The 27,586-nt window shown below is 34.8% G+C and overlaps 1 protein-coding gene across 3 annotated transcripts in view; it reads left to right on the top strand.

Annotated features, from left to right (window-relative positions):
- Nucleotides 1-27,586, top strand: part of LOC106876669 (serine/threonine-protein phosphatase 2A 56 kDa regulatory subunit epsilon isoform) — a 288,837-nt gene that overhangs the window by 182,564 nt on the left and 78,687 nt on the right. For all 3 annotated transcript variants that reach the window (XM_089348645.1, XM_052966625.2, XM_052966626.2), the window contains exons 3-4: nt 4,373-4,474; nt 24,400-24,492. In XM_089348645.1, the coding sequence (XP_089204771.1) occupies nt 4,373-4,474; nt 24,400-24,492 (195 nt within the window). The remainder of the gene's footprint in view (nt 1-4,372; nt 4,475-24,399; nt 24,493-27,586) is intronic.

Below are 27,586 nucleotides of genomic sequence, written 5' to 3' on the forward strand. Positions count from 1 at the left end.
TGATTTCATTACTTGGAAGGCTGCACCAGACTCCTGTCTGATTTGGCATGGTTTTCTATGGCTGGATGCCCTTCCTAATACTAACCACTCCAAGAGTGTAATGGGTGCTTTTATGTGCCACTAGCATGGGTGCAATTTGTGTGACACCAGGGTGCGTTTACGTGCCACTGGCACAGATGCCAAAATTGCATGACACTGGTATCTGTCATGACTGATTTTGCTCGACTTGATGGGTCTTCTTAAGCACAACATAATGCCAAAGGTCTTGGTTATTGCTTCCGTGAGGCCTAACACTTGAACGGAACTCAGCCAATTTGCCTCCGTGAGACCCAACGTTCAAATGATGTTCTTTACATGCCACCAGCATGGGCGCACTTGGCTTGATGGGTCCTCTCAAGCACAGCATATCACCAAAGGTCTCGGTTCCTAGTTGTCGCTTCTGTCAGGCTCAAAGTTCGAAGATCATGCTTCACCACCTCGTTCCTCATCTTCTTGGATCTACCTCTGCTACAGGTTCCTGCCACAGTTAGAGATCGGCACCTCTTTACACAGCTGTCCTCATCTATAAGTACCACATGACAATACCAGCACAGTCACCTCTTTTGCACACCACATCTGATTCCTCTTATGCCTAACATTTGTTTCAAGATGCTTACTCTCTATCGAACACTCTGACATTGCACATCCGGCAAAGCATACTGGCTTATATATATATATATATACATATGATACAGAAATAAATTTATTTCTCAAACGCGTGATAATGCTATAAAATAGCGTGATCAGGATAAGTTATCCATTTATTGCAGAAAAATACGTTACTGGCCAGCCATGAGACTCAAACTCATATCTCTGTGATTACGCATCAAGTGTTTTACCATTAAACTAAACTGCCCAGCAACGAATTCTGTAATTTTAGAACTTATAAATTTAGCTTCATAAGACGCTAACGTTAACACACACATACATACACAGACCTGACAGAAGTAAATAAACACCATTATGATCATTAAAACTTATTTAAATCTGAAATTATACATTCAAATTATTTATTGATTATTATAATGTGAATATCTAATGTTTACTAGACATGCCCTTTGCATTTTTCAATGCAAGGGCCCTATTAGGCATACTGCTGATCGGATGATGAATAGTCTCTTGAGAAATTTCTTGCCAAGTTTCATGCAGTAATCTTAAATGATCTGGCTTTGAGAATGCTTTCTTGTTCTTTTTACGAAGTGTCCTGTCCATTATGTCCCAGATGTGTTCAATAGGATTCATATCTGGTGACTAGCTTGGCCATGGAAGCTTCTTAATGTCATTCTCTTCCAACCAAACTTGGGTCTTTTTAGCCATGTGACAAAGAGCCCCATCTTCTATAAATAAAGTCTTCTTTAATCATTTCACCAATGGAGAAGATTGGGAGGAATCCCTTCTGCAATATGGACACATATTTGAGTTTATGTTTCCCTCACACTCCACCATCTCTGATGAACCATTAATCAAAATTGCTCCCCAGACCATCACAGATTAGCCACCTTGTTTCATTGTTGGCTGCAATATTTCACATCAAATTCTTAACCACAAAGTCTCCAGACCCACACTCAATCACTGTCAGAAAATACAGCAAATCTGGACTCATCAGGAGAATATGACAGTGTCCCAAAATGCTAGTAGCCTCTCCACCATCTCATTGGCCCAGTTTCTTCTCCGCTTGATATTGACTTGTCGAAGAAGTGGCTTCCTTCTTGCTGCTCTGCTATAGTAGCCAAGTTTGTAGAGATACCTGACAGCTGTTATGAGACTGACATCAACTTGTTCTGCTATGTCAGAGGCCTTGCAATGAGGTTATTCCACAAAGCGAAGGATCCTGTCAGAGGGCCCTGGTCTACCTGGACATGGTGATGTAGACTCCTTCCTTTCTCTGGTGAATTGCACAATCATTCTATTAACTGTAGAAAGCGGGATCACAAGGTTTACTGCGATATTTTAAACTGGCAAAGTCCACCTTCAGATGACTGACAATACAGCCTCTTTTGTACATGGCATGATTAAACAGTCATATATAGAAACTGAACCATAAAAATGCCAATTAATAACAAAAATATATACCTTACGATGTTTTATAGTGTGTCTATTTACTTCTGTCATGTCCATATATACAGGGTGGCCTAAAAGTAGGTTTACAGTTATTCAACTATATCTTTCGCATTCATATATTAACAGTGGATTTTAATTATAAGAAAATATGAAACCATTATTCTATGCTAAGTTAGTTAATTGTAAGTTAGAAATTTAAATGTAATAAAATGTTTTAAAAGAAATTTAAAGTGCCTATGCGATGACTGTAAGCCTACTTTTGGGCCACCCTGTATGCTTGTCTGATTACAATAGATAAAAGAATGTTGAGTGAGATTATTTCCCTTTAAAAATATAGCTAAATATTTGAACAAATGCTGTGATTAGCAGAATGATATAAATAATAAATAACAAATGCAAATGCAATTTTGTTCCATATTTAAAGAGCCAGAAATTATTGAAAAAGAGGTAGAGTTGACTAAATCAGATCAATGCATAACTTCTTTTACTGATGTTGGAAAGATGGGTGGCAAAATAAATGCTTTCTGGATCTGAATTCAAAACCTAAACAGGTATAAGTAAATTGTCTGCCTTTTCAACATGTTTTCAATTGTAATATTATCATATATTGGCACAAGGCCATATATTTGAAGAGGAAAGTTGATTAACATTTCGCCAATATGTTAACCCTGGCGGGATTACATACAGAATATAAAGAATTTGCACTAGACATTTTGTTAAGTGTTCTGCTGATTTTGCCATCCATAACTTTTATCTTATTCTGAAATTTAATTACATTGCAATGTTGTTGAATTATTGGCTTAAGAAAACTTAATGTAATTGAGATTTTTTTTTATTTTTAAAAATTCTATCATTTTTAGGAAAATTTTGCAAATTTTTTTTCTTCGTTGTTTCTAAAAATTGCTTAAAAATCATCTTTGTCCATTCACACCATCACAACTGATATCTACTCTTTGTAGATAATTCTCTCTTGCCTGACTGTCTAGCATATCTGTACAAATATACAGTTGTGTTCTACACTGTCAGAACTTTCCACACACAATCTATTCATGTTATTGGTTTCGTTCCCTTAACTGGCTGTATCTCTGTATCCACTTTATTTTCTCCTCTCATCTCTATCTTCTCAACCTTCTAGCAGAGTACATCACATTAGTTATTTTTATCCTTTAGAGAACTACTGACAGTTTGGCTATGTGGTTGAGAAGTTCACCTCCTAACCATGTGGTTTTTGGATACACAGCGCCTTGGGCACGTGTCTTCTATAGCCCAGGCCAATGTTAGTGAATTTGGTTGACTGAAATTGAAAGAACACAAATGTGTGTGTTGCTGTATACACATCTGCAATCACTTGTATTGCAACATTATCACCTGCCACACTAGTAAATGTGGTGGATATTATTGCTGTCAGTTTCTCCTGTCAACAAATCATTTGTGCACTTCATGCCTTAACCCTTTCGTTACCAACCCGGCTGAAACCGGCTCTGGCTCTGTAGTACAAATGTCTTGTTTTCATAAGTTTTGAATCAAAATCTTCCACCAAACCTTAGTCACAATTTATGTTCCTAACACTAGCTGAATGATAACTAAGTTATTTTACTAAATTCTTAGTTATATTTAAAGTAATTGAAAGAAATACAGAGCATCTCAAAATAAATACAGTAACGAAAGGGTTAAACACTGTATGGAATAAAGTTGTCCCTTACCTGAAAAACATGTAAAGGTTAGTGTGAGAATGGGTATCCAACTGTAAACCAATTCCTCAAATCACATATCCAACCCATGCAAGCATGGGAAAACAGACATAAAATGAATGAAATTAAGGTTGGATGTATCCTTTGTTGTTACTTAGAAGTTTCTTTCACTATTTATTTAGTAAATAATTTTAAAATAGCATTTTTTTTTTTACACAAAGGATTACTTGAATGGATTTATTCCACTCTGTTAAAATTTAAAGTCAAATAAGAAAATTGCACTTGAAATCTTTGCATTTCATAAATATAGATACTTTTTAGCATGTTCCTTCATTTTATTTATTTTTTTGGAACAAAGATTGTGTTGTCAATGGTTAATTGAAGGTGAATATTTTTTACTAATTAAATTGCGTATCATTTAAACTATCTTGACTATTCTTTTCATTCAACGGTACAATTTTATAAATGGTAAAGTTTACAGAATTGTTTTTATTCATTCAGTGTAATTAGTCCACCAACTTCTCATCATACCATTGAAATACTTAAATATCAATTTCTAACATTAATCTTATTCTTTTCAGATTGCTTGTAATATATTTCGAACACTACCACCTAATGATAATCCTGATTTTGACCCAGAAGAAGATGATCCCACACTAGAAGCATCATGGCCCCATTTACAGGTAACCATTTGTATTTCCCATCATTCAATTTTTTTTTATACCAGAACACCTGAAATATTTTCATACCGAACTATCTACATTTTTTTTTTTGCGGTGTGTTAAATAGTAACTGTCCTCCCAATTTATTCAGTACATTTTTAATATCTATGACCATAAAGCTGCTAACCAAGCAAGGATACTTAGCAATAATTGTTTACAAAAATCTCATTTACTTGACAAGCAAATCTTCCTTCATAAAAGTGCTAATTTTGGGACTATAATAGGAGACACTTACTCAAGGTTCCATGCAATGGGGCTGAACCTGAAACAACATGGTTGGGAAGTAAGCTTTGTAACCACACAGCTATACTGGTTATAAATTAATTTACAATAATGTTTTCAATTTAGGCACAAGGCTAGCAATTTTAGAGGAAGGGACGTTAGTTGATTTAATCAACTCCAGTCCTTAATTGCTACTTTATTTTATTGACCCAGGAGGAATGAAAGGCAAAGTTGACTTTGGCAAGATTTGGATTCAATAATTTAACTAAGTGGGGAGTTAACATATTGAAAGAGGAGTACAATCAATTAAATTAATTCTATTATATGACTTGCATTTCATTTTATAAGCCTTAGAAAGATATAAGGTAAAGTAAATCCTATCAAGATTTGAACTCAAAATACATAGACATAGCTGTGTGGTTAAGAAGTTTGCTTCCCAACCACGTTTTCATTTTCAGTCTACTGCATGACATCTTGGGCAAGTGTCTTCTACTATAGCTCCAGACCAACCGAAGCCTTGTGAGTAAAATTGGTACAAAGAAACTGAAAGAAGCCTGTTGTAGATGTGTGTGTGTGTGTTCTTGTCTTGACATTGCGATAATTGTAAATGAATGTCATTCACACAAACAGTGTCATTCATTTCCAGTGTCCTGTGAGAACATGTCTGATTATGGAGAAATATTACTTTGTAAATATTTGAGAATTGAGGACAGGAAGGGCATCCAGTCACAGACAATATGCCTCTGTGAACTCCATCTAACCAATGCAAGCATAGAAAAGTGGACATTGAAGTGATGATGGCAAAAGCAAAGGACCAAACCATGGCATACTGTTTCATCAATTCCTGCTCTATTAATAGTGCAGCTAAACATTTTGTCTGGAAAGCTAGCGATTCTCTGAGCTTGCTTCTTTAATAATAACTCTTTAAACTTAGGCACAAGGCTTGAAATTTTGGAGGAGGAGCAAATCAATGTAATCAACTTGCTTGGCTGGCATATACCTTTATTGATCCTGAAAGGATGAAAGGCAAAGTAAATCTCACAGAATTTTGAACTTGGAACATAAAGCCAGAAGAAATGCTGCTAAGCATTTTGTCTGGCATGCTAACAATTCTGCCAGTTTACTGCTTTTATAATAATAATTACTATACAAAGGTAGTTTTAGTAAACTGAATCTAGAATCCTATTTGGAATCATTCCTCTCCATTTATGTCTATAATCATTGACTTTGTTAGTGATATAAACATTGTGATTCTGTTTATACCTTCAACATTATATTTCATGTCTATGTATATAAAGTCATTATTAAGTGAGAAGGTAGGGATGGGATAATAAGTTAGCATTGCTTCAGTTTGAAAGGATGTCAAAGCTTCCATTACTCCTCTGTGCTAAATTTGAGGCTTTATATTGGTAATGTAGAAATCTTTAATGATTTGTTTGTTGACTTCTGACAAAAAAAAAAAAAAAAGTTGTGTATTACTTACAACCAACTGGAGTTGCTTGGAATTTATTATGATATAAATATAAGATTGTCAGTGGTGGAGGGGGTGGCGTTTTTTTTTCTTCTTCTCATCTTTAGCCAAACATTAACTTTCTTGGTAATATATCTTTAGCTCTTATATTATTTGTAGTAATCACTATCTTGATAGATAGAGTAACCTTATTCCAAGCTATTTCTTTTACTCAAAATAGTTTATGTATAAATGAGCAACCAACCAATTTCTTGATGGCCTATTATGTATTATTTATTTATTATCTCCCCTTCCACCCCCCATCCTCCCGTTTCATTCACATATGAAATCTAAAACTGGAAGTTTCTCATTCACGTTCCAAGTGCACTCGTTTGAATGCACTGAATTTACTTAGTAAAAGTGGGAATAATATAACCTAGTTATTGATTTTTCTTCTCTGATTGCTGCTATGTGGTACTTTGCCAAACATGAACATCTATATTTCAGCTCCATGTTTTATGCGTTAGCTTTGTGTATTAGATATGAATGGATGAATTGTGTTAGCAGTTTAGAAACACCTTTATCAATACACATGCATGACACACACACTCTCTCTTTCTCTCTCTCTCTCTCTTTCTCTCTCTCTCTCTTTCTCTCTCTCTCTCTTTCTCTCTCTCTCTCATTCTCTCTCTCTCCCTCCCTCCCTCCACACATGTAAAATAAACTTCTTGATATCAGTAAAAAACTAGCCTCCTTTTTTCCCCTTTTTTTTCTGGTTTTAAATTAGGAATTTTATCATAAACATGCCATATTTTATGCTGTTTGATTTCAGCATAACTTGTATAGTTATTATTTTTAGATTAACATGTGTAAAGAATATTTTTTTAAAAATTAGTTCTTTATATAATCATAGAAGGAACCCAATACAACTGAAAAAAAAATGATTGATAATACTTACGAATAAAGCATAGCTCCAGTTTTAAATTGAAATCAGCAAACTAATTTCAAAACAATCCGGCTTCACATTATAAATTTATACATTTATATTTCCAAATTTTTGAAACAAGTTATTACTGTGATAGTATATATTGTATGACTAACTCTGCCATCTAAATGTTTATTCATACTGTTTCTTCTGGGCTCCCCTCCTCCATTTTATATACATTATCTATATTTCCCTTATAATGAAATTGAACTAACACTCCTATGCAGCAACATGGTAGGTTTTAGCACACTAATCTACAATGTTTAATTAAACCCCATTGAATTGGAATGAATACAGTTTAATGTTATCTAAATTTTAGATATATTTGTTTCTCAATACATAAGCTGATTGGTTTCTGAAAATTTGCAACTACTTGATTTATGACTGGGTATTAAATGCCATCCTATTTACCATCCTATTGCTAACACCACAACTCTGATGTCATACTTAGGTCTGTTGTTAGCCAAGCTGACTGGAGTAAACAGAGGAATGTGCTTTCATCAAATGAACATAAATGTTTGTTGTCATTTGATTTGCTGGTGATATCTCCAGAGATCATTGCAATACAAAAAATTCTAGCAATTTAAATTTCTTCAAAGGGAAAATTATATGTATATAGTGAACTGTGGTACCTAACAGGATTGAAGAATATGTTTATATTCCAATCAAACTTTACTTTAGACTTGTTAAAATTTAAAATTTGAGTTTTGTAAAATCATTCAGTCTACCTAGCTGTAAATACATGTCATACGTGAGGAAGAAACCAGCATGCTGAACAGTGGTACCAATGTAAAAATGTTTTGCTACATTGCAGTACAGTAGTCCCCTAATATTCGTGTGGGTTATGTTCCTAGAGCACCCGCAAATAGTGAAAAACTGCAGATATTGGACGTGGTCCATAAAAATGCCTATCGATGTCAAAATATAATGTCAAATATTTTGTGTGTGTGTGTGTGTGTGTGTGTGTGTGCATATATATATTTGTGTGTGTGTATATATTTGTGTTTATATATATATGTGTATATATATATATATGTATATATACATATGTGTATATATGTATGTGTGTGTGTGTGTGTGTATATATATATATATATATATATATATATATATATATATATATATATATACACACACATATCATCATCGTTTAACGTCTGCTTTCCATGCTGACATGGGTTGGATGATTTGACTGAGGACTGGTGAACTAGATGGCTGCACCAGGCTCCAATCTGATCTGGCAGAGTTTCTACAGCTGGATGCCCTTCCTAATGCCAACCACTGCAAGAGTGTAGTGGGTACGTTTACGTGTCACCGGCACAAGGACAAGTCAGGCGGTATTGGCAATGGCCATGCTCAAATGGTACTTTTTTATGTGCCACCTGCACAGGAGCCAGTCCAGCGGCACATTACTTTGGGTCGAGAGGGGGACTTTACACCAGCCACAGATCTGGTCGGTGGCTCTCAGCAGGTTGTCCTGCAGAAACCTCCAATTGTTTTTCATCTCAGCAGGTCGTCCTGCAACCCCTGCCAAGGTGGTTATGTTTTTGGCGGCGTTGGTTTGGGAAATTGGGCAATTTTCAGCATGCATGTATATGGGTAGAAATGAGCTGCTTGGCGGAGGTCTGCGCTCTCCGAGTGCTTTTCTAGCTTTGCTTTAGAATTTGTTCTAATCAGCCATTTTATTTGATATTTGTGAAATATTGTTATCAATTAATGTGAGTTATATGAACCCTTATAGTGTGGTAAACAGAAAATTGAAGGTATTTGAGTTAAACAGAACAAATAGAGAATTTTAAATTATACATGTATGTAGTAGACACATCAGTTTGGAGTAGGGGGTGATGCACTCAGTCATACTTCTGTGTTAAAACGGCTTGCCTGGAAATAAATTTGGAGTTTTACAGAACAAACAGTTCTCTGGTGGAAATTATATAACCATTTCTATTGTTTGAAATACTAATCAAAGGATGCATTGTAGTGTAACAGTATTTTAAGATTTATATTTTATTCACATTATTTAAATAATTGATTCTCAAGCAAAACAAAGAAATATATACAATTTAGAAATCTTTGAATACCAAGAATTATATTAGTATCACAACATCTGCATATGGTGAAGAGGCATTCAGATGAAATGATATATTTTGAGAACAGCCTGTGTTTCTACTGTTTCTTCCCTGGGGGAAAATTGATAGATAATTCACAATCATTTCTTTCTCACTCCAAACTTTAGAGTTGGTAATCATTTGATTTGACTCTTAGTTACAGATAAATACTTATTTAGAACTAATTTGTTGTTTTGTGCATTTGTTTAAAATAAGAATTTGGTTTTCAGTTAACTGGCACAAATATAAAAATCTAGTGTTATTTCATTACTAAAAACTACATAGAGCAGAAAATAAAACTTTAGTTTCATACAGCTTTTGCTTTTGTTTTGTATTAATATCTTCGACGACTGGCATCCATGCCAACCTCTCCTTCATTGGACACTAAACTCTGCTTGCGAAGACCTGTTGGGGCAAGTGAAATCAAAATCGTAATTGGACCATATTCGATGACTGGCACCTGTGCCAGTGGAGCACTAACAGCACCATCCAAGCATGATCATTGCCAGAACAGCTGTCTGGCTTCCATGCCATTGGCGCGTAAATAGCACCATTTGAGCGTGATCATTACCAGTGTCGCCTTACTGACACATTAGAAAACATTCGAGCTAGGTCGTTGCCAGTGCTGCTGGACTGGCTCCTGTGCAGGTGATACGTAAAAAACACCATTTTGAGCGTGGCCATTGCCAGTACCGCCTGACTGGCCCTTGTGCCGGTGGCACGTAAAAGCACCCACTACACTCTCGCAGTGGTTGGCATTAGGAAGGGCATCCAGCTGTAGAAACTCTGCCAGATCAGATTGGAGCCTGGTGCAGCCATCTGGTTCACCAGTCCTCAGTCAAATCGTCCAACCCTTGCTAGCATGGAAAGTGGACGTTAAACGATGATGATGAATTGCTGTCATTCTTATTTCCAACAAATTCTAAGACCTATCACTTGACGGAAACTCTATGAAAATCATTTATCTTACACTTGTCTTCTTTGATTCTGGTTTACTTAGATTTCTAGTCAGATAAATAATTTTCAGGTTGAGTAAGCAGTAAAACGACCCACTCCTACTCAAACCCTGTCAATTGTGAATATTACCTTTATGTATTTTGCAAGATGTTATTACTCTCTCCTTCACTCACTATTCTCTTCTGTACTTATGAAGAATTGGTTGTTCTCTTTTATTTATCCTATGTAGTTTCTGTTGATCTTCACATTCATTATTATCATAATTCAGGCTGCACTTCTTTATTAATATCAGTTGAAACTTGATTTGATTTTTCTGAATAGCTAACATTTTTAACTGTAATTTTAGCTACTGGTAACTCACAGTTGTTTAAAATCTTTTGAAGTGCATTGAGTAATATAACTTTTGCGGGTTGTTCTTCTAAGTTGTCAATCAAAATAGATTTTGGTAATATTTCTTTTTTCAGATTTAGTGCTTTGTTTACCTTTGGTTTTCAATCTCTATCTCACTGGAGAAATTGTAACATTTCAGTTTTGGTTTTTGTTTATTTGATGCCAGCCTTAAGTAAATTTCCAAATTTATTATTTGATCATATACAAGAATACTCACTGCATACCTTGATTACTTTGTATTTAGATTTCATTCCTTACATTGTTTTGAAACTTCAAGCCAATGGAGTGGAAAGTGGTAGTAGTTATAATTATGTCTAATTGCTTAACTGATAACTCACTGAATGAACTAATAATTCACCACTTTAGAAACATGTAACCATTAAGCCAATAAGATATCTGCCAGAGTTTCAACCCCATTGCATCGGTAATGTGAAACGTCTCTTGAGTTTGCCTGCCATACTTGCTCCAGTGTTAACAAACAACTTATGGAGAAATTGTATTGGCATCACAGTTTCTAGTCCCATTTTATGGGCTCCAACTTTCATTCAATTTGATATTTGTTTTTTATCAAGTCATTCAGCTATAAACTACTTCCAGTTCAGTGCAGGAACTGCAACCAAATCATTAACAGTTTTGCTTTAAATGTACCATCAAATGTTATGGTATATTGTTCTTGACAAAATATACAATTTTTCTAATTTGTTTAGATTACTTTCTAGTCATCATGCAAACAACTTTGACACTCAAACTGTCTGCTAGTATTTTTCCTAAAATGGGATAAATACTATGACATGACATTATTCATATTTGAAATGACTAATTTGGTTTGAATCACTATCCTCCTGTTGCTTATCTATTTCATTTTTCTTGATACTATCACAATAATCAATTAATTTATTGGAATTTATTTCAATCTTAAAAATTTGAGAAAGAAATAAAAAATTATTACTTAGAATTAATTTTCCTTGCTAACAGGTTTGGCGATTTATATGTTGTTGGAGCACTTATTGAATATTCTTACTGCTAACTACTCAGCTATAGGAATGGTATTTAGAAGTCTGAGACAGATAGTTAAATGTGCTTTACTCAGATATTCAACATAATGGCAGTTGGGTAACAGTTGACTTTATGTATATCAGCAACCATTATGAAATAGTTGGTGAAGTGCACATGGCAAATGAAGGAACTTCAGTTGATTGATATGCTCAGAATACTAATAAAGTATCTTGCATAAACAAGCTGTATTTGAAATAGTATGAGCTTCTTTTAAGTCCAAACATTAGTTATGCCCAAAAGACCTAATGTATGCTGACTGGCTACCTTTTGCATAAAATTCTTATCGCATATTAGTGTAGATTGAACACTCTTGCCCTTCATTAATACAAGCTATGCAGCTATGAAATACTAGTGGTGCCTAATTAATGAAGCAGCTTATTTAAACTGATGATCATTATGCCATGACCGTATAACCATCATGCTTCTATACAAGGAAAATATAGCAACTTCATAATGAAGCAGAATTATGAAGGAAAAATCCCCCTTTTGACGGCATTTTTAGAAGCTTTACACAACAATTATTAGGAAATGTTCATTCAATGCAAGATGTATTTTGTAGAAATAAAAACCAAACATTATATGTCTTCAGAGCTGCTACTGTTTTGTCATCTGATATGTACCATAAGAGATCCAACTTGTTTCAACCTGAAATTTTTTTTTAAAGTTATTTTCTTAACTTCAGTTTTCTTTCTTTCTTTCTTTCTTTCTTTCACTTTTTAAAAATTTTTATTAATTCATCTGAATAAAGGATGGAATTGTTTTGTGGTAGGTGTGTAGTAATCTGCTTACATCTAATAATTTAGATAAAACTGATATGATAGCTTCATTTCACAGTTGTTTTTCTTGCAACCATTGGAATATTAAATGCATCAATTTCACCATTCTTAAAGGGCCTTCAATTTTGACCATTCCAATAAATACATTTAAAAAAATGTGCCTTAGAATAGCTTGAAATTAGCTAATCCAGCCAAATCCTTAAAAATTAGATTTTACAGTTATCATTGTATTGATGGAATTGTACTAGTGTTCAGTCCTTTCCAATCACTGGCATCATAGAAATATGGTTATTTGGCTGATTATGATGATGCAGGTGATATTTTCATCCCAAAGCATTAGTTGTCAGAAATTCAATTTATTTTGTTTGGTTTCCTTGAAAACTGATGGACTGACTACAATTATCATTATTCATGAATTTTGTCATTGCCTTGTGGAGTAATACAGATCTTAAATAATCTGATATTTTGTTTCATTGTTTATCTTTTTTACTACAGTTATTTGGATTGGTAACTTAAATCCCCCCTCAATTAACTTGACCGTTTATCTTAGCATTTGTTTTAACATCTCCCTCACATTTTTTTTCTTTGAGTTAATTATCAAAATGAAAATAAGATATTTTTAATCTATAGTTTGGACTCATACAAGATATTTCCATTTGTGCTGACCTAAAGCATTATGTTACAACTATAATCAATGAATTCAAATCATTTTGGCGTCAGCAACAAACACTTCCAGTTACTCCAGCTGGTTTTGTTTCACTTCTTAACTCCTACAATACTTCAAAAGCACATTCTTCCTTTATCAATCTTCAAACTCATCCTATTATCAACATTCAGTTTGACCACTTTTCCTACATGGGGATCATTTTTCACTGCTTTCCTCTCACTGAAATCCTTGTTTCCATGGACTTCAACTTTCAGATTTCTTCTTCACCGACCCACCTCACTAACACTAACCCAGCTAGTGCAGAAAATGAAATCTTTCCTATTCAAAATACTCTACATCTTACACATCACATTTATGTCTTTTACTAACTCCTATTTCAATATATGCAAAGCTTTGATCTCTACTGTGTCACTACATGTAACCATACTCAGCAACCACAGCATCAGTTTTCATTCATTCAAGCGAGCTAATTAATTGGATCTAACTCTAGTGATTACCAATAACTATTTCACCATGTCTGTTGAATGAATGACAAAAACATCCTTCTGAGTAATGTTCCTCTATGACCCACAATTCAATAACCTTCAAAATAGGATATGACATTGAAATATGAACAAAAAAAAGAAATAAATGAATAACAGCCTTCAACATCTGGAGAAAATACCCCAGTGTTGCCAAATAAGTTTTCTGCAAGAGTATCACCAACATTTACTTCATTTTGAAACTCTATTCTATGACTTTCCCAATTGCAGTTGTATATTCTGGTCTCTTAGCAGGTGTGTGTGTGTTCAAGTTATCTGTTAGCTTACAAACAGGGTTACACACACATACTCTAGCCTGCAATGTTCAGTTGGATGTAAACTCCAAATCTGGTTTTGCATCCAACTGAACATTACATACATCATCATCATCATCATTGTTTAACATCCACTTTACATGCTGGCATGAGTTGATGGTTTGACTGAGGACTGCACCAGGCTCCAATCTGATCTGACAAGGTTTCTACAACTGGATGCCCTGCCTAACACCGACCACTCCAACAGTGTAGTGGGTGATTTTTACATGTTCGGATGGTGCTTTTTACTTATCACCAGCACGAGGGTAAGTCAAGCAATACTGGCATTGCCCACTCTTGAATGGTGCTTTTTACGTGACACTGGCATGGGAGCCAGTCAGGCAGCAATGGCAACGACCACGCTCAAATGGTGCTTTTATGTCACCAGCGCGGGAGCCAGTCAGGTGGAACTGGCAACAACCACATTTGAATGGTGCTTTTTACTTGCCATTAGCATGATAACAGTCAAGCAGTACTGTCATCGACCATATTTGTATGGTGCTTTTTATGTGCCACTGGCATGGGAGCCAGTCTGGCGAGACTGGCATCAACCATGCTTGAATGGTGCTTTTTACGTGCCACCGGCATGGGTGCTAGTCAGGCAGTACTGACATCGGCTATGATAATGATTTCACTTGACTCAACAGGTTTACTCAAGCACAGTATATTGCCCAATGATTGAAGGGTATTCTTAAATGGGCTAGTTATGTGACACTGGCATAGGCCATGGCTGCAGTCTCACTTGACTTGCTGGATCTTCTCAAGCACAGCATATCTCCAAAAGTCTCAGTCACTTGTCATTACCTCTGTGAGACCCAACGTTTGAAGGTTGTGCTTCACCACCACATCCCATGTCTACCTCTTCCACAGGTTCCCTCTGCTGTTAGGGTGTGACACTTTTTCACACAGCTGTCCTCATCCATATGCAAACACATGACCATACCAGCGCAGTTCTCTATCTTGCACACCACACCTGATGCTTCTTATGTCTAACTTTTTTCTCAGGGCACTTACACTCTGTCATGTATGCACAGACATTACACATCCAACGGAGCATACCAGCTTCATTTCTTGCAAGCTTACGCAGCTTACGCAGCCACAGCTCCTGTTTCATTGCCATGTAACATGGCAGTTTGCTCATGTGTCATGCAGTTTACCTTTCATTCTGAGTGAGAGACCCTTTGTTACCAGCAGAGGTAGGAGCTCTCTGAACTTGGCCCAGCCTATTCGTATTCTAGAAGCTACTCTTTCAGAGCATCCACCTCTGCTACTGACTTGGTCATACATATGTAAACAAATCTTCTGATAGACCTCTTTTTGCCCTCCTGCTCACTTGTGTGAATTTGGTTTCTATCTCAGCATACGTCTCACTGACTTTGCCAGTTATCATTCTCTTGCTCTTATAGCTACTATAGACTATTCATTAGAGAACTTCAAAATATCCTAGATGATTTTACAATTTGTAAATTTATTCAGCAACATAGACATTATGCATTTGAAAGAGGTAAGTCCACAACATAATTCTCTCTCTTTCTCTCTCTGAGACTTACAGTAAGAAGGGCAATACCTATGGCCATTTTCAGGGTCTCTGTAATTGATGGGAGTTATCCTCAGGCAGGTGATTAGTTTGTATGTTGGGATTTTTCTAGTGGTGCCCAAAGACCAGTAGGTGGTGTTAAACCAAGCAATAGGTTGAACCCATTGTCCAGTAACAACAATGGTTCCTCACAAAGCTTTGGTCAATCTGAAGCCATAGAAGACACTTTTGCAAAATCACAAAACACTGTGCAGTGGGATTGAACATCCAACTACAGATCTGCTCACAAACAGCACTGAGATCTCAAGTACCTGACTTATCATGAGCCTACATGTGTTGTACACCCAAGACTACACTACAGAGGATGGGTTTCCTCTTTATATTAATATTCTTGAATCTGTCATCCTTAGCTGTGCTTGTGTTATAACCTTGGAAATAATACCTGTTAATTACTCTCCAGATATTCTTGCAAATGCAATTTGAGAAGCCAAGCAATAAGAAGTCTCAACTGTTGCATATGACCAAGGTTTCTTCATTTCACCTGGGCCAGGAAATACATTAGCCCTAGACATCTGTGAACCATTTATAAACCACATCTTACACTTGTGCACATTATATATATATATATATATATATATATATATAAAGAGAGAGAGAGAGAGAGAGAGAGAGAGAGTACAAAGCTTTCATTTCATACTTTCACAAAAATAGCTTTTTTTCCTGAAGTGTAGTCTATCTGCCTCATGTGATGCAATAATTCACCAAAACTATGTTCTTTTTGAATTCCCTTCTTACTAATGATTTTTCTCCAGCTAGTAACTATTAATCTGCTAGATATAGCCAAATACTCAAATCACACTTTACCATCTTGAAACGAGAGGGTCACTTTGGGTAGTGTAGTCTTAGATAAACAAAAATTTTGGACAAGAGATCTGCTCAGTCAAAACTACCTGGTGTTAAAAATAACTGCAACAATTGAAATTGAACTCTACCTCAATTAATCTCAACCATCTTTCCATATCTGGAAGTTTTTAAAAGGCTGAGGATACCAACTTTTCTTCTATGTAGTTGTGTCTATAGCAAAACACACACACACACACACACACACACACACACACACACACACACGTGCACACATACACACTTGTTTTGTCAATGAATCCAACTTTAAATTTACATTAGGTGCAGCTGTCTTTCATTGCTAATTTTTTCTAACTTGTATAGAATATTAAATTAGCTACAATCTTCCATTGCTTTCTCATTATACTTGAGGTATACCTCCAAATATTAGGCTGTCAATATGTTCTAGGTTCTAAATTGAGTGATTGCTTGTCAAAGAAAATTTCCCAAATTATTACTGGTTTTTATCTTTTTTAACCCAAGGTGAGATTATAAACAATCAAGGCGGGCTGGATTTAAGCTGCAGAATAATTGGCACTAAATGAATGAACCTCATTTCTAGTGCTGGTTCCAAATTGTTGAACTATATAAAATCACTGAAGTTTTTTGTTATTTTTGCCCAGTTTATCTCTTATCTCAGAATATGCTTGGTTTTGGCACTTTAGTAGCATCTAGGAATTTTTCTGCAACTCCAGAGTTTGATTAGGTTTCGACATTTCAAAGACACCCAGGAATAGAAAATTTTATATCTTCTGGCTTAGAATATGATGCTGTAGCACTTTCATCTTGTATGATGTTTGTTGAGCAAGATGGCGAAGTACTTTTGAAATATGTTTGCTTAATGATGTTCTCTTATTTTTACGTTTTTGCTCATTTCACTCAATGAACTGTGACCATGTTGAGGTACCACTTTAAGGGTTTTTAGCCTATAATGTTAGACCTAGTATTTATTTCAGTCAGTTATTTTTTTGAATTACCCTGTAAACATAAACACTCACATACACACACTCACTCACTTCAATGTCCACCTTTCCATGCTTGCATGTGTCGAATGGAATTCATTTAAGCAAGTTTTTTTGTAACCGGATGCTCTTCCTGTTGCCAGCTCTCAACTGTGTCCAAGTTAGTTATATTTCTCCTTGGCCAGACAAGTTTCCATGAAAGACTAGAAATGAATGACACCACTTGTATGATGCTTGGTTACATCTAGTGCATGATTTCAAGACAAAAAGTCACAAACAGAAGCGCACACATATATGATGGGTGTGTTTCAGTTTCCACCTACCAAATCCACTCACAATTCTTTGGTCAGCTCAGAGCTAGAGTAAAAGACACTTGCCCATGGTTCTACACAGTTGGACTGAACCCAAGATTATGCAGTTGGGAAGCAAACTTTTTAAGCACATAGTTATGCCTGCACCCATGTATCCCCCTACTTGGTCAAAGAGACTTGTTTTGCAAGTTACTTACTACTTTGCTAGTGCAGGTGCCATGTAAAAAGAACCCAGTACACTCTGTAGAGGGTTTGGTGTTAGGAAGAGCACCCAGCTGCAGAAACCATGCCAAAGTAGATATTGGAGCTTGATGCACTCCCCTGGCTCATCAGATCCTGTCTAACCATTCAACCCATGTCACATAGAAGACATACATTAAATGATGGTGATATATATCAACAATCATCATCATTTATAGATAGATCATAGTTTTTGTCTTCCAAATTTCACTTACAGGGTGTCAGTTTGGTTGAAGAACAGTAGAAAATGTTGCTCAAATCTGAAATCACAGAGTGGTGAAGTGAACTTTTTAGCTACACTGCTACTGTTTTAATAGAATTACTTTCTCAGTATCTGAAAAAATTTAACTGTTGATACACTTACAGTAGCCATTCTGAAGTATTTACCAAGAATATTAAAATCAATTTTTCCTAAAGAGCTGCAAGGGTTGATTACAAGTAGATCTGTTGGTCATCTCCAGATCTATGAATATTTTCACTCTTATGTGTAACTGAATTCAAGTATCACTCATCATAGAAATTATTATAATAATAGCTATGGCATATATTTTAGCCTCAGTCACCATTACTTTCAGCTTGATTACTTTTCAAGTATAAAAAAAAAACTCCAGTACAAAACTTAATGAAAAACAAAGTACTTGTGTAGATTCTAGATCCAGTTTATTTTGTTTATCCTGTTATCTTACTAAACTCCAACTATGTTGCCTGTGATACACATTGTCCAGTTTATACAATGTATAATAGTTTTTTTCTGCCTTAGAGTTTCTTGCTCAGTAAACTTACACTGAGCTATAGAAGGGATTTGGTTTCATGCAGTGGGTAACCATGTTACACACTTGCAGCTGTCACTAGCAGAAGCTTGCATATTCATTAATTGGTCTGCTCTTTCTCACAGAAGTATTGATATTAATTGATCAGCTGTTAAATTAACTTAGAATTCTGCAACACAGTTGCCTAATTTATTTCCATTATATATATATATATATATATATATATATATATATATATATATATATATATATATATATATATATAAATAAAATCATAAATATACAGGGATTAGCTTGAGTTGCTTCTTCAACATACTGAAAATTTAGTAGTTCTTTGACTGCTATTTCTAAATTTTCAGTATGTTGGAGAAGCAACTCAAGCTAATCCCTGTATATTTATGATTATAAATGGTTTTACCGATAAAGGTTTTTTCATACTGAACTACTTGGCAAAATTGTTAATTATTAATTTTATTACTAATTGACGATTCCCTGCCCTATATCTGTATATTTTATTTATATATATATATATATATATATATATATATATGTATATGTATGTATATGAGTGTGTGTGTGTTAATTTTGTATGTATGTAATACATACAAAAATACATTGTTGGAAATTTTGTACTTGCTATTGAATCGATGTAAGCAAGTACATTATTCCCTTGAACCTACCTGACTCTGCTTGTATCAGTCTATGTTGAATGTAGATCCTGGTAATCATGAAAGGGCATCCAGTGATAATATTTATCCAAATTTACACAACTATCTGATTCTTATCAACACAGGAAAACACACACAGACGCACACTTTAAATGAAACTACATAAACAATATTTGAGTACCTACAGTTGTAGAATGAAATATATTTATGGATAAAGTCAATGTGTGAACAAACTTCATTACTTGTTAGCTTTATAGTAGTTTAAAAAAAATTAATCCATCAATGGACAATATAAAACTTGTTACAAAGGCTCACAAACTTGTTATGAATCTGTGTGTCTTTGTGCCCCTTTCCTCAAATTCATATTTATCAATCTTGCTACTTTAGTTTATCAACCCTGAAAGAATGGAAGTCATTTGACTTTGGTGTATTTGAACTCAGAGCATAAAAATTGTTACTAAATAATAATACAACAGTGTATTTTGTTCCACATTCTACTGCTTGTGCCAATCACATTGGGCTAAGTGCTTCAAAGTTGCTTAGATTCTAGTAACATGTTTTATATGGTATGATGCTGTGGAAAAATTAAAGACAAAGTTTCAGTGGAGTTTTTTGTGTTCCTTAAAAATAAAAAGAACAGGATTGAAGCAATTGTGGTTTAGTATCAGAACTGACTAGAAGTTTGAAATTGCAAATAGAAGAGCTAATGAACTGACAAATAGTATGAACAGAGATAATAGGTGATACACAGAATCCCATATGCAAAATAATTATTTATTGAAATTTTACTTTTAAATAGAGAAAGAAAACAAAAGCCTGGCAGTGATTATTGGTCACTCAAAGAAAAAGGAAAGTAATTTCAAGAAAGAAATAAGCCTGATCTTTGTTTGCAAATAAGGGACAACTAAGGGCATCTGTCACTGTATTAAGATCCCATTAGAATAATACAGTATACTCAAGCTTAATGATATCTAAAAAAAAAATTAAAAAAAAAAAAAAAATCTAGGATTGTTCCTTGTGTTGAAAGTCAGACTTACCTCTCACTATTACTTTAAGTTAATTTATCTAAGACTGAAGCAAGATCTGAATTCATGGCTTCAAGCATAAAGCTTTCTACTTAATCTTTAAGTCTTGACTTTTTAAAAGAAAATTCAAAAGTTCCTTTGAATAATAATTACAATGCAATTTAGTCACATTATTTGGAGTGAAATTACTTCCACTCCTTGTCTTTTTAGTACAGCACTAATACATCATGGCTACTTAAATGGCAAATTGTGTCAGAATTGGTAAAGATACTGCTCTAGCCAGCAGTTTGTTGCAGTCCCGTCATGAAAAGATGTAATATTTTATCCATAATTTATAGTAATATTCAACATATGTAATTTTCGTTTTTAATGTCCTCTGTCCAACGAAAAGTGGGTGGATTTTGTGTGTCTTTAAATCAAATTGATTTGAAGAGACAATAGCAAATGTTAGGCAATTAGGTCAGAACAGCTCCTGCAAATTTTGACCATCAAAATTTTATGTGCTAATTGAATGAATAATCTCACAAGCAAACAATATTCATGTAGCTTAGTTGTTAAGCAATTTAATTGAACATTTTGCTTAGAGCTAAGTCAATACCTCTATTTCTTCCTTTCTTCTCTATTTCTGTCATGCATATCGTCGTCTAAAATTAAACTAATTATCTAGTTTGGTTTTGAAGTATGTTTTCTCGTTTCAATTCTGTATCAATTGAATCGACCAACTGCTTGCGCATTATTCTTGCTTTCCAAAGTAACACTAGTGAAAATTTTTTCATTCTATTCCAGTAAATATTTTTTATATGCCTCTTTGCATTAAAGTTTGTATGTTCATGTGTTTGTATTTCCCCAGTACATGCTAGCATAGAAAAACAGGTGTTAAGCCAGCAATATGTGTCTCCTTATTTTGTGTGTGTGCGTGTGCATGCATGCAGGGGGTGGGTGGGTTCAGATTTAAATGAGACTTAAAATTTAAAATTTTTTCTATAATTTTATTGTAATTCTGTTTTTATATATTTTTAATACTGTCCTATTTTGTTGTATGTCTATTAAAAAAATTTCGTTATTAAAAGACAAGAGGATGTACATATCTTAAAAATAATGCATTATAATGGTAATCCTGTTCAGTTGACTGAATACTTCTAATTCAACTACCCAGAGTATGATTGGTAGAGCTGTAGACCAAATATTTTGAAATTCTTGTGCCATAGCAGTCAACGAGGAGGGGGTGAATTCAGCAGAAAAGTACATGAAAGCTGTGGTGAGGAGGGAGTGTGAGGAGTATAGGGACAGGGAGAATTCCCTAAGGTGTACCCAGTGCAATCTGTGGTTACACAAAAGGTGCAGTGAAATCATAAGCAGGTCAACAGAAGACGTTTTATATGTGGCAGATAAGCAGGGGTAATAAACACATGGGGAATAGATGCTCTCAGTTGCCTGTGAGGATCCCTAAAGATAGCTTCTGTTACTTAAGTGACCTAATTAACTGCAGTAGAGAATGTTTTGAAAGAGCAGTAGTCAGAATGACAGGCCCCCCCTCTCTATATACTATGTAAAGCATGACTGGAGAAATCAACCGACCAACATTTATATCTGTTTATATGGATATACATACACACACATGTATATAATTATACATTTGTATATATTTGTTATGCATTTATGTACATATGTGCACACACACAATCCCATTTATTGTAGCCATAACCAATCAACTTGACAAACATCGACAAGTATATGAATTCCAGCTGTTGGCATGCATGCTTGCATGTGCACGTGAACACACACACACACACACACACACACACACACACACACACACACACACACACACACACACACACACACACACACACTAACCATTGAAATAAACACATACTTTCTAACAGCCACAGCAAGCCATAAAGTAAGTTTTACAAAAGAACTGTCCTCAATTAGTTTCAGTTAAATTCAACAACTTACAAAGGAACAGCCACAGCTAAATCTAGGATATACAAATTAGAAACACACACCCTCATGAAAACAAAAATGATCCATGGAGCAGCAGAGCAATAACAGCTAATTAGCAAATGCAAAACAAGACCACGGTCACACCAATGAATATAAATATGCTACAAGAACCAAATTGCAACAGTTCTCACCGAAAGATCACAGTGGCATGAAACTTGAGTAACTAGACGAAAATTCAGCTTCAGTTAATCAAGATACTCTGCTACATATATTGAGCACACCTCACTCATTCAACTGACACAATATTTGTGTGTTTGCTTGCTTGCTTGCTTACTATGTATATAGATATGTGTGTGTTTGTATGAATGTGTATGTAACTCAAATACTTGTGGAAAGTGTATGTATGTATTAGTCTGGGTATTCTCTGCTGAATTGAAACTGGTCAGTAAGTGGAGCTGTATTCAATTCCCATAACACATACACTAGCACATACTTATTGTTATCATGGGACATGTACATATTCCACAGTATATCTCATAACTAGTCTTCAGCTAAGTGTCTTTTTACTAAAGTGCACTATAAATATTCATATAAACTACTTGAGGCTACTGCATTAAGTTTCTGCATTGACGGTAAATGGAAAAAAAGTCAACCTCTGATATATACAATATAAAGGAGATGTGTGAATTTTGCTCTTTGTAGAGAATGTTTTGCTTCAAACATATCTCTCACCAAGGTAGTGTTAAAAAAAAGACAATCCCCAGTGACTAGCAGTTTCAAGTTATAGTTATTTTAGGTTAGATATAACCTCCTCCCCTCTTTCTCTCTTTCTCTCTCTCTCTCTCTCTCTCTCTCTCTCTCTCACTCTCTCACTCATTCTTCACTGCACATCATAATCTTAGTAAGGTATTTGTCAACAAATATTCACATGCATTGTGATTTGGAGCTACAACTTCCTCCATACTTGTGTGTGTAAGCATGCAGGAACACACATCTGTGCATTTACACATATTTGCTTGTGGTTAACCAGAGGAGTGCAGATATAACCATGTGGTCTAGAAGGATTTATCATATAGTTCCAAGCTCCATTACACTCCCCATACAGTAGTTATCTTCTTTTATTAGTCTTACATCACCCCTCCTGTTCCCAACCCTCACATGTTTCCAAACAAGGTATTATTTACCTATCGCCAGGCGCATGTTATTTTTCTTCAGAAGACTGGAAATGAATGAAGCTGTATGTATGACAATAGTGCTTGTTTACAACAATCACATGCTGTCAAAAAAAGGACAGACAGACACACACACAAACACACATTCAGGCATGGCTGTGTGATTAAGAAGTTACTTCCCAACCACATGGTTTCAGGTTCAGTCACACTGCATGGTATCTTGGATAAGTGTCATCTAGAGGCTTGAACTGATCAAAACCTTGTGAGTAGATTTGGTTGACAGAAACTGAAAAAAGCCTCTGTGTGTGTGTGTGTGTGTGTGTGTGTGTGTGTGTGTGTGTGAGGGAGAGAGAGTATTTGTGCTTCCTTGTTTTGATATTACATGATAGTTGTAAATGAGCATCACTGTCATAAAAGCAATGTCATTCATTTCCAATATTCTGTGGAAACATGTCTGACCTTGGTAAAATAATACTTGGAAACAAGTGAGGATTTGGTGACAAGAAGTCTGCCTCAATAAACTCTGGCCTAAGTAAGCATGGAAAAGTAGATGTTAAAACTGATGATGATACACAAACTGGCTGCTTTCAGTTTCAGTCTATCAAACCCACAAGGATTTGGCTTGGGGCTGTAGCAAAAGACACTTGTCCAAAATGTTGTGCACTACCTGAAACCATATAGTTGGGATGTAAACTTATAAGCTATGCCTGCACTTATGTTTATATCTGTTTCAATTTAACACTGAAGTTCACTGTAACTTGTTAATATTATTTGTAAATGTTATTTGTAAATGTTATTTCTTTCTATAATTCTTTTTAATGTATATATATAATTTTTTTTTTCTTTCCTTCTCTTGTTATAGCTATCAACCAACTTTATAAAACCTTTCTTTTTTCTTTTTTCCCCAGATTGTCTATGAATTTTTCTTAAGGTTTTTAGAATCTCCTGACTTTGTGGCAACTTCTGCTAAAAAATTCATTGATCAAAAGTTTGTTCTTCAGGTGAGTTTACTTGGCTGAATATTCAGATTGTTAAAATCAGTTTTTTCTTTCTTTTTTTGTTAACTTATTTTAAAATTTATGGTAAAACAGTTTTCTTTTAAATCTATTTCATGTATATTTCCCTACAAAACTACTTTATGTACAAACAAGAAACTGTTTTTTGTCTTTTTGCCCTGCTCACCAATCTTTTGATTTAGTTCAATATTAACTCTGTTCTTTGAATTCTTAATACTTTCTGCCTATCTGTTATATATGCAGTGTGCTTCAACAGCTGTAGACACATTAGCACACATTCTAACTTTTTATGTACACATGCTCTCACGAAAACAAAATAGATTTTTTTCTGTGCTTGGAGGTCTGAAAGTAGTGGAACCAAACACAGCACACCAACAAACCGACCACGCAAGTTTAAAATAATGTACCATACATTTTATGGGTCTTTTTTTTTTTTTTTATCTACTTTTTGGAAAAAAAGGAGGAAATTATCCTTAGATCAGAGCTACTCTGTTACAGGCACCCAAGCAGTAGATGGTTGTATGGGTAGCAGCTGTAATAGTAAACTGGGTGAGAGGTGCTTGTTTTGTCCTTGTACATTATTTATGGTATTGCTTTTAAGACTATTTGTTGAGCATCATATCAATTTAACCACATGCAATCCATCACACACTAAAAACAGTGAAGGTGCTGGACCTGGTCTTTGGAAGTTGATCACAGCACTGCATAGTGTTTATGTGCAAGCACCATTATGACAAGACTTATGAACTGAAAAACAATGACATTATAATTAAGGGATGTGCTATAGTTATTATGGATATTGAGATTATACAGAGAGATTTATATTACAAGGCCCACTACAAAAAGGTGATAATAAAAGGTAAATAATAAGAATGAAACAAGTATTCAAAAAAAGACAAAGTCCCTCAAAAAATCCTCACAAGTGCTAAATTACCTTCCATAATTCTTACACCAACAGTCAAGAAGTGTGGCCACTCCAATTGCAGGACTTACATCAACATTATTGAAGACACAACATACATATTCAAAGCAGGACAGATTTTTACCATTAAAAAATCACTTTACATGTTCTTCAAGGAATTTAAGATACGCTATCAAATGTCAATGATGTAATGAAGATTACACAGGTCAAACAAAGCTTACTCTAAGAAATAGACTGAGCATTCATCGACAACAAATACGAGACCCCAGTACTAGACAGATTCCACTCTATGGATACATAGACATATGTGCAAAAAATAAGCCCCCCCCCAAGTCCACTCTACCTATGTTCAGTGAATACCACAGATAAACAAAGAAAATATTTTCATACAAAAGTACAAACCAAGACTTTAACAGAGTACATACACAAATAACTATTCACACACACAACTCATTCTGCCATTTAACATGAGGAACCTACACAGCTAAACAACCTAAACTTTAGCCACTGGAATACATATAAACAACTCCTGTTTACTCTCCTGCCAGACTGATTAAATTTGGAGTACCTTGATTGTAACTAAACATATTCACTCAACTGTGTTGGTCTTTTTAGGTACAAAATATACTGTCATGTGACACTAACTCACTGACATATGTGAAAAAGGTTCTAAACTTAAGCATTGATTGGACCTGTTCAGTCAACCGTGTCAGCCTCAAACATTGTCACTCAGACATAGCAGGGAGCCTACAAAAATTTCTAAGACCAGTTATCTGACTATTCTCTATCAATCAAATCCTATTTAAAACATTTACTACCTTGAGCCATGAACTCTCTATAAAAATAAGGCAAACTTCAAACACTAGTCAGAAGCGAAACAGCTGTGACATAAGCCATGTTTCTCTCTTTTTCAACTTCTTGAAAATCAGTGTAAACTGTGAAACAGTTAAATCTTTAAATATAATAAAAAAAATTATTTTAACTATTTTCAGTGCATTTTCAACTTCTACTTTATATATATATATATATATATATATATATATATATATATATATATATATATATATATATATATATATATATATATATATATATATAATCTTAAAATGTCATCACAATTTTTTTTAGAAAATGTTATTTACAAGTTCTCAATAATATGCAAAAATTGAAAAATATATTTAAAACATAAAATCCGTTTCTTTTTTTTTTTTTTTTTCCTGTATGCATTAGTTTATTCTCTCTCTTTCTCTCCCACACTTTCTCTCTAAAATTCCTCAGTCTAAAATATATTTGTATGATGTAAGTTTTTTTGCACTTATGTAAAACAATCATATTCATTCCTCTTACCCTGGCTATCAAAAAAGTTATATTTGTGATATGTAAAGGACTGAAAATACAGGCTACTAAATGGTAGTTGGACCTGAAGACCTTGCTAGACTGTTGGATCAGTAAGAGTGCTTGTGTTTACAAGGATCAGGCATATAATTGATATGATCTGTTGACCTTAATGCTTTCCAGAAATTCCTTAACTCCAAATCTAATTTTTATCCCTGGATAATCAGTGCCAGAGGCTGCATTAATTTTGTATCTGAATTTATTATAAATCACTTCAGAATACAAGGTCTGATCAATAAGTATCCAGACTGCTACCATAGTAATGAAGCACACAGTGTGAAGCTGCTTGGGAAGGATTGAACTTGAACTCTGCTGAGCCTTCACATCAAGTTTGAATGTTCTAGCTCACTTCCACTGTTTAAAGCTGAAGGTGTGTAGCATGTGATCATCGCATTGACCATGACAGAGAAAGTTGTCATGGTGACACCTGCTCAGAGGCCTACATAAAGTTGCAGAAAGTGTATGAAGAGAAGTGTATGAGCTGCACACAAGTATATAAGTGGTTCAGACGTTTCCAAGATGGTTGAAAAAATGTCGATTATGATGAACATTCTGGGAGACCCACAACCAGCAGAACTGAGAAAAACATTGCAACTGTGAAGGGAAATTGTCAAATCACCATCCATGAGTTATCAGAGGATGTGCAGATTAGTTACGGCACAGTCCATTATCACTGAAGATTTGGGAATGAGATGTGTGTCTGCCAAGCTTGTGCCAAAACTGCTTTTGGCTGACCAAAAAGACACTTGGGTTTCAATTGCT

The sequence above is a fragment of the Octopus bimaculoides genome, chromosome 3 (genome assembly GCF_046866305.1).
Source record: "Octopus bimaculoides isolate indiv1 chromosome 3, ASM4686630v1, whole genome shotgun sequence".
NCBI classification, from domain to species: domain Eukaryota; kingdom Metazoa; phylum Mollusca; class Cephalopoda; order Octopoda; family Octopodidae; genus Octopus; species Octopus bimaculoides.